Source organism: Kryptolebias marmoratus, linkage group LG13 (genome assembly GCF_001649575.2).
Source record: "Kryptolebias marmoratus isolate JLee-2015 linkage group LG13, ASM164957v2, whole genome shotgun sequence".
Classification (NCBI taxonomy): Eukaryota; Metazoa; Chordata; class Actinopteri; order Cyprinodontiformes; family Rivulidae; genus Kryptolebias; species Kryptolebias marmoratus.
This window is the reverse complement of record NC_051442.1, coordinates 22290413-22302146: the sequence shown is the minus strand read 5'-3', so window position 1 is coordinate 22302146 and position 11734 is coordinate 22290413. Positions and strand designations below refer to the sequence as shown.

General features: G+C 36.8%; 1 protein-coding gene across 2 annotated transcripts in view; it reads right to left on the bottom strand.

Annotated features, from left to right (window-relative positions):
• uvrag (UV radiation resistance associated gene) overlaps positions 1-11734 on the bottom strand; it is a 147982-nt gene that overhangs the window by 91293 nt on the left and 44955 nt on the right. For both annotated transcript variants that reach the window (XM_017431110.3, XM_037978903.1), the window contains exons 9-12: positions 10602-10686; positions 6581-6668; positions 4884-4944; positions 389-554 (exon numbers count right to left, since the gene is read on the bottom strand). In XM_017431110.3, the coding sequence (XP_017286599.1) occupies positions 389-554; positions 4884-4944; positions 6581-6668; positions 10602-10686 (400 nt within the window). The remainder of the gene's footprint in view (positions 1-388; positions 555-4883; positions 4945-6580; positions 6669-10601; positions 10687-11734) is intronic.

Below are 11734 nucleotides of genomic sequence, written 5' to 3'. Positions count from 1 at the left end.
ACTACTCCTTAACTGTGTTTATTCCTCTGTATTATGATATTATTAGCACATTTTATTTTTAAAAGAATTATGTTTTTTTGTTTTTTTAATGAGAAATATTTGCCCCTCTAAACAATTCTGTTAATAGATAAGTCATTATTTACGGAGACGCTGGGGGGAACCGTATCTGATGGGGGAACGCAGCTCGACGTAACAGCAGCAACTTGAGCACATTACTGCCCCCTATATGTCAAAAGGACAAATAACACCCATTCAAATATTTACCCGCATTTGGCCGGTGGCGGGTGCTAATTTCCACCCCTGCCCATAATACATGTGTTGTACCTCGTTCCTTTCCTTCAGGGAACAGTAGTTATATGCATAAAATTACGTTTCATGTCTTACTTACTCTCTCTCTTTCTCTGTGAGTCTGTCAGTGATTGTGTCCTTGATGGAAGAGCGTGAACCTTTGTGGATCACCGGATACCGAAGAGGGATCTGAAGGAAACACGAGATCATCAGGACCAGGTGTGCCGTGTAACCCAGGGCGACCGCCACGCTCCCGTCGTCTTTTGCTGCGGCACAGATAGGATTTTATTTTAGCAGACATAAAATGTTTTACTTGTTAATTTATCAGTGAGCTTTTACAGAATCAACATTAACACATCAAAGCCTTTGACCTTGTAATTTAAACCAATTCAAACTTAAACCGGCAGCAGATTATTCACTCAGGAGTGGGTATTTTATTCTGTCCAAAACTTCAAAGCTACGAAGCACAGCGGCATCCACCAGTGTCTGCTCTGTTTGGACTTTTATTACATGGAAAAATAAACTACACTGACAAAATATCCACATTTTATGAATTCAAAAAAAAAAAATCCTTTTCCAACAAAAGGCAGCTTTGTAACCAAATATCCAAATGTTCTCAAAGTGTTAAAGCATACAGCACAAAACACACAATGACTTAAAACACAGGCTGCACTGGGATTCTCCATTTCTTTTTTCAAAAGCTGCACATACAACAACCCACATATTGTGTGAACAAAAGGAAAAAAAAAAGAACTCTACAAACTAACTCACTTTACGTATAAGAAGTTTTCAAGCAGACGTTAACTGGTTTTACATTTGTAAACAGCAGCAGAACACTGCTGGAGGCAAAGACGTCAAATTCCTGTGGTTACAATCTTAATGCATTAAAATAATAGACTGCGGTGATAAAATGGAAGGCTCCTTGGCTCGTATTATACTCTGTGTTTTTCATCTTTTCAAACACAACACTCCTGGTTTTGTTCATTTTTCTTCTGGTTTTCTGTTTTGCCTCAAAACAATTAGGTCGACTGAAGGACAAGCAGCTAAGATGTTATTGTAAATCTGTAAACAAAGAGGGTAAATGGAAACATATTTTAATATTTTTTTCTTCTTTTCTGTCTGCTTTAACTTTGAGCAAATATAAAATTCCCACTACTGGAGAATGTTAAATTTAGTTTAGTGTAGAGTAATTTATCTTACTTTCGTGTAGTGTACTGTAGTGTGATGTAGTTTAGCCAAATAAAGCATAGTTTAGTGCTATGTAGTATAATTTAGCTTAGTTTACTGTACTGTACTTCAGTTTAGCCTAGACTAGTGTAATTTAGCTTGGTTAAGCATAGTTTGCTGTAGTGTAGTTTAGCTTAGCATAGTGTAATGTAATGTAGTTTAGCACAGCTTATTGTAATGTAACTTAGCTTAGTTCAGTGTAGTTTAGCATGGTATAGTTTAGAATCATTTAGTTTAGTATAATTTAGCTTAGCTTGGTGGGGTTTAGTGTAGTGTTGTTTTGTGTCATACGTGTCATGCCTAATTTACTGCAGTTCAGTGTATTTTAGATTAGTTTAGCATAATGTAATGTAGTGCTGTTTAACATAGTTTACTAAAGTATAGTTGAGTGTGTAGCGTGTGTTTAGTGTAGCGTAGCACAGTTTAGAATAGCATATAGTATAGCATAATGTAGAACCCTAATTTTAAAAAAGTTGGAACTTTGTGCAAAATTGTATATTAAAAACAGAATGCAATGATTTGCAAATCTCTGACCCATATTTTAACACATTAGAAGATAGTTTTTTTTGCTTGAACATATCAAATGTTTAAGCTATCATTTTTAGGGAAAAAGGATATATTTGAATTAGATGGTAGCAATACATCTTACAAAAGTTGGGACAGGTCCATGTTTCCCACTGTGAAGCATCCCCTCTTCCCTTAACATCAGTCTGTAAACATTCAGGAACTGAGGAGAGCAGCTGCTGGAGGTTTTGGAGGGAATGTTGTCCCATTCTTCTCTGACGGAGGAGTTTAGCTGTTTAACAGTCCTGTTTTGTTTTTTTTCCATATTTTTTATTCTTTACACAACATCCCAATTTTTAAGAATTAGGGTTGTAGTTTATTGTAGTGTAGTTTAGTTTAGCTTAGCTGAAAGAAACAATACATAAAAATCAGATAATGATAAGAGTGAGATGTATTGTGTCCATCTGCAGTCTTTAGGCAGGTAAACATAGATTCAATACAAAACAGAAATAAAAATTAAAATAATTTGCCTAAATGAAGACTATAAAACAACAGAATGTATTTAAGTTTATCCTAAAAGACAAATGACCAATTTGAAACATAACTTTTGATTTAAAGTTAAACATTTAGGCTATAATAGACAAAAACAGAAACCCTGCTGCAGTTATTTACAATGACAATAAGGTAAAGACAAACCACTAAAAAATAAAATTAACAAGCTGTTGTGCCTGGCCAAGTAATTGTTTTGTAAAAATCTTGAAACCAAACTAATAACATGTGTAGTCTATGGTTTGAATAATTAAGGGCACCATAAAAGCTAGAGGAGGTAAAACAAAGTTTTATTTATAAAACCTGAGTGATTGCTAATTTCTGTCTTGGGTGGTGCTCACCTATGCATGACTGAAGGCAGGAGCGAACTAACAGAAATGAGATGGCTGTCACCACAATAATCTTATACATGCTGTTAAAAATGTTAACAGGTGGAGTGTGACAGCAAGCAGATAAGAAGCTTGGGGGTACTATTGTTGAATTTAGGACTCTGGGCCCTGATAGAATTCACCAGCTGGAACAAAGAGGAGCTAAGGAATGTTGAGCAGACACAGACTAGAATGTTTTCACTGATCCACAAGTGCTGCAGATTAAACCCATTCACACATAGCCCATTCAATACAGTCTCCTCTGAACTCGTCTGAGCTACAGAGAGATCCCAGAAGTCCCTGGTTGAAACTTTAAATCTTATTTACAGCTACCTATAAAGGTGTGACCTCTTCTCTTACCTTTCCCACCAGAATGTTAACCAGGGGTCTGTAGTTGAAACTTCCTGCTGACAAAACCATTTATATACTCTGTTGCCAAATACTAGGTCTTCAACAGTGAACTGCGCGAACTTAATGTCTGTGTCTCACAGGTATGGTAGAAGCAGACAGAAAATCATCCTGTATATAACTGTGGTGGTCATGAACAAATGAAACACCAGCAGCCAAACAAGAGATCAGATGAATTAAAAGGTGCTGGAAAATGAAAGACTGCAAACTAGCCTTGTTAAAGTCTTATTGAACCACAAGACAGGGCAAAACTCAAGTACGTAAATTCAAGACAATCAACGACACCAAACAAGTCTGTCCCGCTATTTATCAAATCTAAAACCAGGTAATAGGAAGGCCAAAAGCAGCTTTTTGTGACACACAGGCCCTCAATTAAACTACTGTCTAATCTCACAAGAATAAAATATCAAGACTTTCCCCTCCACTTTCACAAACTTGTCTAAATACAGCTGACAGGAACCTCAATAGTAAAACTAAAACACTCAAAAGGAACTTTAAATGGATGGCAATTACCCTTAGTCACTACCAAAAAACAGCAATATGTATCAACTTTCTTCAATCCGGCCCAACAGGAATTTTAGATTTACTTATATAATATTCTAAGATGATAAAATGTATATTTTGATGGGTAAACTGTAAAAGAAGTGTGAAGAAAACCACAATCAAAAGATATGTTATACTGTAGCTACTGCCAGTGGCACATTATGGTCACCATAGTAACCACAGACCAGTGTCCCTCACTACTAGACAGCACTCTTAATGAAACAGGCACCCTTCACTTCCTGTTTTAAAGAGATCATTCCAACCTCAAAAACATGGAAGTCAATAATAGTTTGGATGTGTTCACTCTGCACTCTATGGGGATTTCTGAGAAAACTGGAAGCATGGTAGTGAGAGACAAAACTGGGTGAAAGAAGGCCAAAACAGTTTGATGTATAAACTGTATGAGAAATATTAAGTTTGTGGAAAGCAAAAAAATTTGATTGGAAAGCTTTTAGAAAGTTAAAGCAGATCAAAACTTAGTGTGACTAAGAACATTCTATGGTAAAATCTTCAAAAATCACCAAACTTAAACTGTGATTGCACAAAACTGTTAAATATTAGGGTGCCGGTTCAGCTGTGTGAAGTCCAACTTTCTGCGACTTTGATTGATGTTTCTACTGTAAAAATATGTTTGAGCTCAAAGGCAAGTGAGTTTTCCAGAAAGTTCTGTCAAATTCTTCACACTATGAATGTGGACATTTTTTCAGTTTCTAGCTAATTTTGTCTGTGTTCTATAATGTTCTGCTACCAAAAGTCAAAGTACAGCATTCCTCATGAGCCACATGACTTGATGTATTTTAATGGGTTTTTTCCCCAAAGCTGCAGATGAATAAAATATTGTGACATAAACAATTATTTCATTATTATTAATAATAATTTAATTAATAAGAGTGCTTCAATGCTTCAAAACATCTATCCCCAAGAGCATTAATGCTATGATAAAAAATTTCCAGCTCATTTTACTGTAAGTAAAAACATGCAGACATAAGAAATTACCTTGAAAGTCTTCTGAGTTTGGCAGCTTCACTGAACAGATGACGTAATCTGACTGACTGACCTGTGGATTTAAAAAATGAGAAGTTTCATATTAAAAGTCATTGAACAGCCACACCAACGCAACATGAAGCCATGTGTGGAATGAAACACTTCGCAGCTGGCACAGATTTCCTTTAAATCATTCACTTATTGCCTTGTGGTGTTAGCATTTTTAAATATTTAGTCTGATTGCCAAATATCTTAGAAAAATGAGTGATAATAACGTGTCTGTGACAAATGAGCCAGAAATGTGAAGACTGTGAAATTAAAATTATTAGGAATGAGACTTTAATCTGGAATCAAGGTCAGTTTAACCTGCTGCTAGGCCTCAGGGCTAAGACGTCTGTCGCTTCTTTTTTTTTTTTCTTGTGCTGGGTGTCTGCTTTGTCCTCGTGGGAAACGGTGGTGGACATGTTACTTGCAGATGTCTCCAAGATATCAAACTGATCTGGCAGGCCTGCTATGTAGTCACACAACAACTGAACCAAATCCAATTCCACTGCTTGTAGTGCAGCACTCACACCCTGGAAGCACTGAAGAATTGGCATTTCACAAGCTGCACATTAATGTAATTTCCAGTTTATTCATCTTTTTGGGCAGTTCCCTAGCCTCCTCTCTTGTGCTCATTCTGATGCTCGTCATCAGCAATGTTGAGTAATGACTGCTGGATCCCGACGTAATTTTGACAAAAATTTGGTTGCAACAGCGCTGACCATCTCCTATCACAACGGGATTTCAATGTCTCTATTCTTTGAATATCATTGGGTTGCAATCCTGCTCTGGTCATCTGCCAGAAGTGGTCCTTGATGAAAAGTTGAGCAAAGTGTGTACAAAACACAGCAGTTCACCCCTAACCCCCACCAGGTTTAGGGTATGTGCTGCACAGGGTACCCACCCTGCCAATGAGCTGATCTGCTTGATGTGGGACTGCACACCTTTGTAGGCTTCCGACTTATGCTAGCATTGGCATAACACTGTTCTCTACAGTTATTAATGTCAGTGCCCAGCTCCTCTAAATAACTAATAACTGAATTGAACAGTGCTTCACCTGTATAGCTTTCAATAAAGAGAAATTTGACTAAGCTTTTCTCTGTAAAACCCTCTGGTGATATGTACCGCAGGATGAAAGTCAGCTAGTCCACATGTGTGATATCTGGTGCGGAGTCCACACCAATTTCAAAATACCCAACTAGTTTCACTCTGCTGATGATTTCATCCAGCACCTTCTGTCCCATCAGCAAGATGAATTCCTTGCACACATTCAGGGAAAGGTAGGATGGAGATCCTCTGTCAGTGTTTCTATGTTTTTTCAATATGAGCTTTTAAAAAGGATCACAATAACTGATCAGCCCCATGCAGCCCAGATAACTCCCATTGTTGCTGTGTGCAAACTTGGACTCTCACCATTAAAAGCAGGTCGCCGATCAGCCAAATACTTAACTACAGTGAGAACCTCTGTCTAATACTGACACTCCTTATTAAACTGTTTCTTCAGTTCTGAGTCCACTGTCCCATGATCAACTGCTTGATTAATTTAAGCAATCACGGCTTCCGGGTGAACATCACAGCTTTCATGTTCTGCTAAACAATTATTTAACTGATGGCAGTCCATCAATTTATTCAAATAATTCTAGTTAGACATGACAGACTCCACTTACCACACCGATGGGGTAGATGTAGGAGAGCTCAGAGAGGAGCTGACGACAGCGGAAGGTGAGCTGGGCGTTGGACTTGAGAAACTGCTCTCTGAGGAGACCAGACAAAAAACACAGATGACACCACGAGCAACAGACTGACAAGGGGAGACAACAGAGAGCTGAGAAAGAGCAGCAATGAGATTAGTGTATACAACCAAGGAAATGTGAGTTCAAACGAGTTCTGTGGCTCTGAAAAGTAATAAAATAAAATAAAAAAAAAATCTAAAATGCTTGTTTCACAGTGGTTAGTCTACAAGTGACAATGTCTGGAAATGTTTTACTGTTTCAAAATCTGAGTGTAGATAACTCTTTTTAGGATTTGATTTTTTTTTTTAATTGTCTCAGTCCTTTTTTATGTAACAGTTTAAAAAATGACTGTGCCATCTTGAAAACTGATGCTTTTATTAAAGCTATTCAAAGCTAAACACATGTAAGAAACTCATGGATAAGCCTTAAATTTGACTATTTCTCCCCTAAACAGTGTCTGAAAGTATGTGTCTACATTAGTGAGAAAGGCTTTTCCTTACACAGCTACATGAGGAGCAGTGTGGAGCATTTCACAAAGATGAAAGGAGATTTTTGAGGAAAATGGTAATCGAAAGTGATCCATCCTCCAATAAATGCTTTCCACCTTTCACTTGGGTTTCCTTTGTGGTTTTGCCTGAGGTTCACAATCTTTTTTTATTTTTATTTTCACAGCGTGCTGGAGTTTTATGGAACAGAGAGAGCAGATAGACTGGTGTGTGGCAATCATTTGATCTCAAGCAGGCTTTAGCTTATAAGACTGCTGAACCCACCATACTAGTTATTTGCGAAATATCGTATTTTTTTACAAAAGTATGCAAAGTCTCTGGAAAATCTAAACACACAAAGACATTGAGGTGTAACTTGCTGGCTTGCTAGATCTTACAGTGTAATTATCAGACAGATATTAAAATAGCTCATATTTTCTTAACCAGCTCTCTGACAGATTTAAACCTGTTTTCCAAAATGTCACACATTTAAAATGTCACCTAAAGAGTTTTTTTTTTTATCATGGCAAGATGTGATGCCTTTTTGCATTCTCACTGGCCAAACAGTAGTACTTCATCAGTCTGGTTCTGTATGGTTGTCAACTGGCTGCACCTGTGAAGGTGTGGATTTAAGTTATGCCTGTAAAGGCTCGAGTCAGATCACCAATGTAGCTGAGGGTTACCAGGCTGGGCTGGTTTGTAGAGGACTTTTTACATAGGTGTTTTCTCTAATAAAATTCCTAAACGTTAATAAAGTGTTCATTCTCCATTTTATAATACGACCCAACAAACCGGGGTCATACTATAAATTATCAAATGGGCTCATCCAGGATATTTTGAACTTCCAGTAGAAACTAAGCTTGACTGGTTTAGTAGAGTAAGTTGAAACTAGTGTCTTGCTATCTGTATTGCACCTGGACACTGAGTATTATATGTGATTTTGATTAGTCATTGTCTCTTTTGAATGACTTTGGTGTTCTTTAGTGAAGATTTATTAAGATGTACCAGCATGTATGTGGTAAACAAAAACCAAAACAGTCATAGTCAAAGGACAATAATAAATAAATAAAAATACAAGATTTGATAGCTTTGTTCCATTCAAAGAGTAATACTTTTGTTGTTTTATTCAATATAAATCTTTACTTTCAAACAAAAATGTTTTTATACCCAAGTTAAAATATAGTAATATCTTGTGACAGTGACAACTGACCGAAAGATTGAAAAAAGCTGAAAAATTGAAAAAAGGGTAAAAAGTGAGCAGCTTGATCTTTCATCATAGATTTAATAAAAGGAATAATCTGGTCATTTAGAGGTGGGATTCTACAGAAAAGTTATGAACAGTTATTATCTTATCAGGTGTAAATAGCTGTTTGAACAACCTTAATTTGAAGAATTAGAATTTACGCTCAACAGGATTGATGAGCTAATATCAAGTTGGAACAGGGTTAGGACCAGTGTGTAATGCTGTCAACTACAAAACAGCTTTAATCTGGAAAAATTCATCGTAAGACTTTCATGCAAATGCTAAAATTTAAACCACATCCGCACTTGTACAAACCCATCATAGACTAGATTTCATTTACTGGAGAAAAATGGAAATATAACCAAGTTAATTTAATTCAAGAGTTTGATAAACAATGCACATTATTCCACAATTGTTTTTGTGAATGTTCATTATTTACATAAAATAGTAAAAGTTTCCCCATTCTCAGTTGCAATGTCTACTCTTACCAGCTAATGAAAATCTAATTTATAGCTAATTTTTTTTGTATTTGACAAATTGAGTTTAGTTGGTCTGGCTTTCTCTGAAATAAGGTTGTTAAAAAAAAACAACAAGATATCAATACTTTAGAACCTTTAAACAGGACCCCACTTCAAAATGGTCCAAAATCTTTTTAATCATAACCTGCAATACTTTTAACTAGTGCTGCAACAACGAATCGATAAAATTGATAAAATTCGATAATTAAAAGCGTTAGCGACAAAATTCATTATCGATATGTGTTGCGCAATTTATGCGTCACTAACGTTGTCGCGGAAATGGTGACGTCACCCACAGCGCGTTTGCTGAACAAACTCCGTCCCAAATATAAGTCATTGCTCCGTCCGCTCCATAAAACAAAAAAAACAAACAAACAAAAAAAAAAACTCTGTCCGCTCCGTATGATGATGAAGAAGCTACGGCTCCTCTTCCTCACTGCAAACTTTCTTTCTGCTACTCCATTACCGTTTTGGGGGCCATGTTTTACTCACTGCAGGTTAGAATCTGCTGAATAGGGTTTTGTGTTTAGTCTTCAAGTTGTTAAGCAGCAGAACTAGTTCTGTGAGCTCTGTTAGCAGCAGTTAGCATACAGGAAACTGCACGCTGCTGTCAGCGCCACCTGGTGTCGTCACAAAGTAGTGTTTAGTCATGGGTCAGGTCACTGTATGCAAGTGAAGAGTGAGGCAACATTTAACTAAATTTACATCTACTTATTTTTGTAATTAATTGTTTTAATGGTACTTGTAGTGTGTGTGTTTAATTGATTTAGTTGTAAGTTTTTTAGAGATGTGAAACACGGGTGGTAAATAAGCTATTGTTATTTTCTGCTTGAGAGCTAAGTATATAAAGTGAGAATGTTGAATTGAAATTATATTGATTTATTTAAAAATAAGAAAGTAGTAAAAGTTTTACATCAACCTACTCCTTTACATACAGATAACTTTTTTATGTGGGCAAAAATGAATGACTGAATGAATGAATGAATTGCAAGACGACAGATTAATCGATTAATCGAGAAAATAATCGCCCGATTAATCGATTATTGAAATTATCGTTAGTTGCAGCCCTACTTTTAACCACAATATTTTATTTCTGATGTAGTTTACCTTCTAAACCCAAAGATATTACAAAATACCACAATTGACCCTGAGGAATCAATTTAGGTCCTGTTTTGTTACATTAGCTGATTATCAGATGCATGTAAATAACAAATAAAAACTAAACAAGGCTAAAGAAGTCTGGAGTCTTAACCTAACCTTTCCTTGGCTAAATGCTGAAGGTAATAAGATAAAAACTTCAATGAAGATCATGAGCACCACTTATATCCAAGGAATGGATAGAAGGCAGAAGTGCCAGTATTAATTTCCTGTTTTCTGGGTCTCTTGGCCCCCACAGGCCTTTCTGAAGCTCTGATTCACCCTCTGGAACTGCCAGGTACTTTTCAAATAAACAAATCTGTATTCAGGATGTGCACTCGCTGCAAACATCTCTCCACAAGGCAAGACAAAAACAGGCCAACGGGCTTTATATAAATAGTCAGGGTCAGCAACACAAACACTGTCTTGTTTTAGAAGACCAAGGTGAGCTGCTCAGAGCGTCGTAATTTTATTTAGATTGAGAAACATACACAGAACTCAGAGACCTCATGAACCTGACAGGGATTAATGCAGGCAGCATGTTTTTCAGCTGATTATAGCCTCACACATACCTCTTGGCCGTGCATTCCTTCTGCAACTTTGTTAAGGATTCCTTCTCCTCCTTCAGACTTTCGTGTTGAGCAGAAAACACTTCCTCTAAAGGACAAACAAAACAGAAAAACGTAAATTATCAGGTGCGTGTGCTTCGCTTTGCAACATCTGAACTTCCAGGTGGGTTTGTGTTTGTTGGCTTCCTTCCACCCTTAAACCTGAGAGAGATCAAACAGCCTTTTTGATCAGATCATTTCCTTTTGACACCACATAAAAAACAAACAACATACGTATGCAGATTATAGGATTTGTCAGACTGTAAATACAGTGTTGGGCACATGCAATAAAATCAAGCCATGATGATCCAGGCTGTGAACTGCAATATAGGAAAGCTGAAGCAGCGCAACACAAAACCACAGCAACATATAATAATTACAAGTCATGACCGTGATAAAATATTTTCAGATCTTTGTGCCAAAATTCACGTTGTCTGCTCTAATTGTGCACATCAAATTTGGTAGTGAGGTTTCTCCCTCAGACATCTAACCGGACTGATTGTGAAATGGTGAAAACTTTGCACACAAAAGTTGTCGAGTCAGTAAATCTGCTCGGTCAGGTAAGCCAAACCAAGCAGCTGGTGTTTTAAATGCACGAATAATTAACTGATGTTTTTGTTTCACTATGAGAGCTTTGTAATCTAAGAATCCATCTGAAAAGGTAAAAAATAAAATAATAAAAAATGAAGCCAGCCAATATTTGTGTTTAGGAAAACAGCTCGTTACCATATTAAGTTCCACAAACTTGAGACGAACATCAAACTTGAGGCACTCCTGCTACATTATGGGCTGGCAGCTACGCACTCCGACAAGAAAGAAAAATCTACTGAGGCTAGTTATTAATTTAGATCTATTAATTTAGATCTGTGTAGAGGCCTTACCATAAGTGAAGTAAAAGATTATATTTTTCTCGGGCTGACAACTATGCTTGACGGAATGCATATTGTCTGCCATCTCTCATGCCACAGCCAACTGACCTTGGCAAACAAACAAATATCTATAATTCATTCAATTTTATAACTAGTCCGCTAAAATTTGGCGTGATTGTCGGTGAGCATCGTCTTCAACATGTAGTTTGAGTTTTTTTTTTTTTTTTT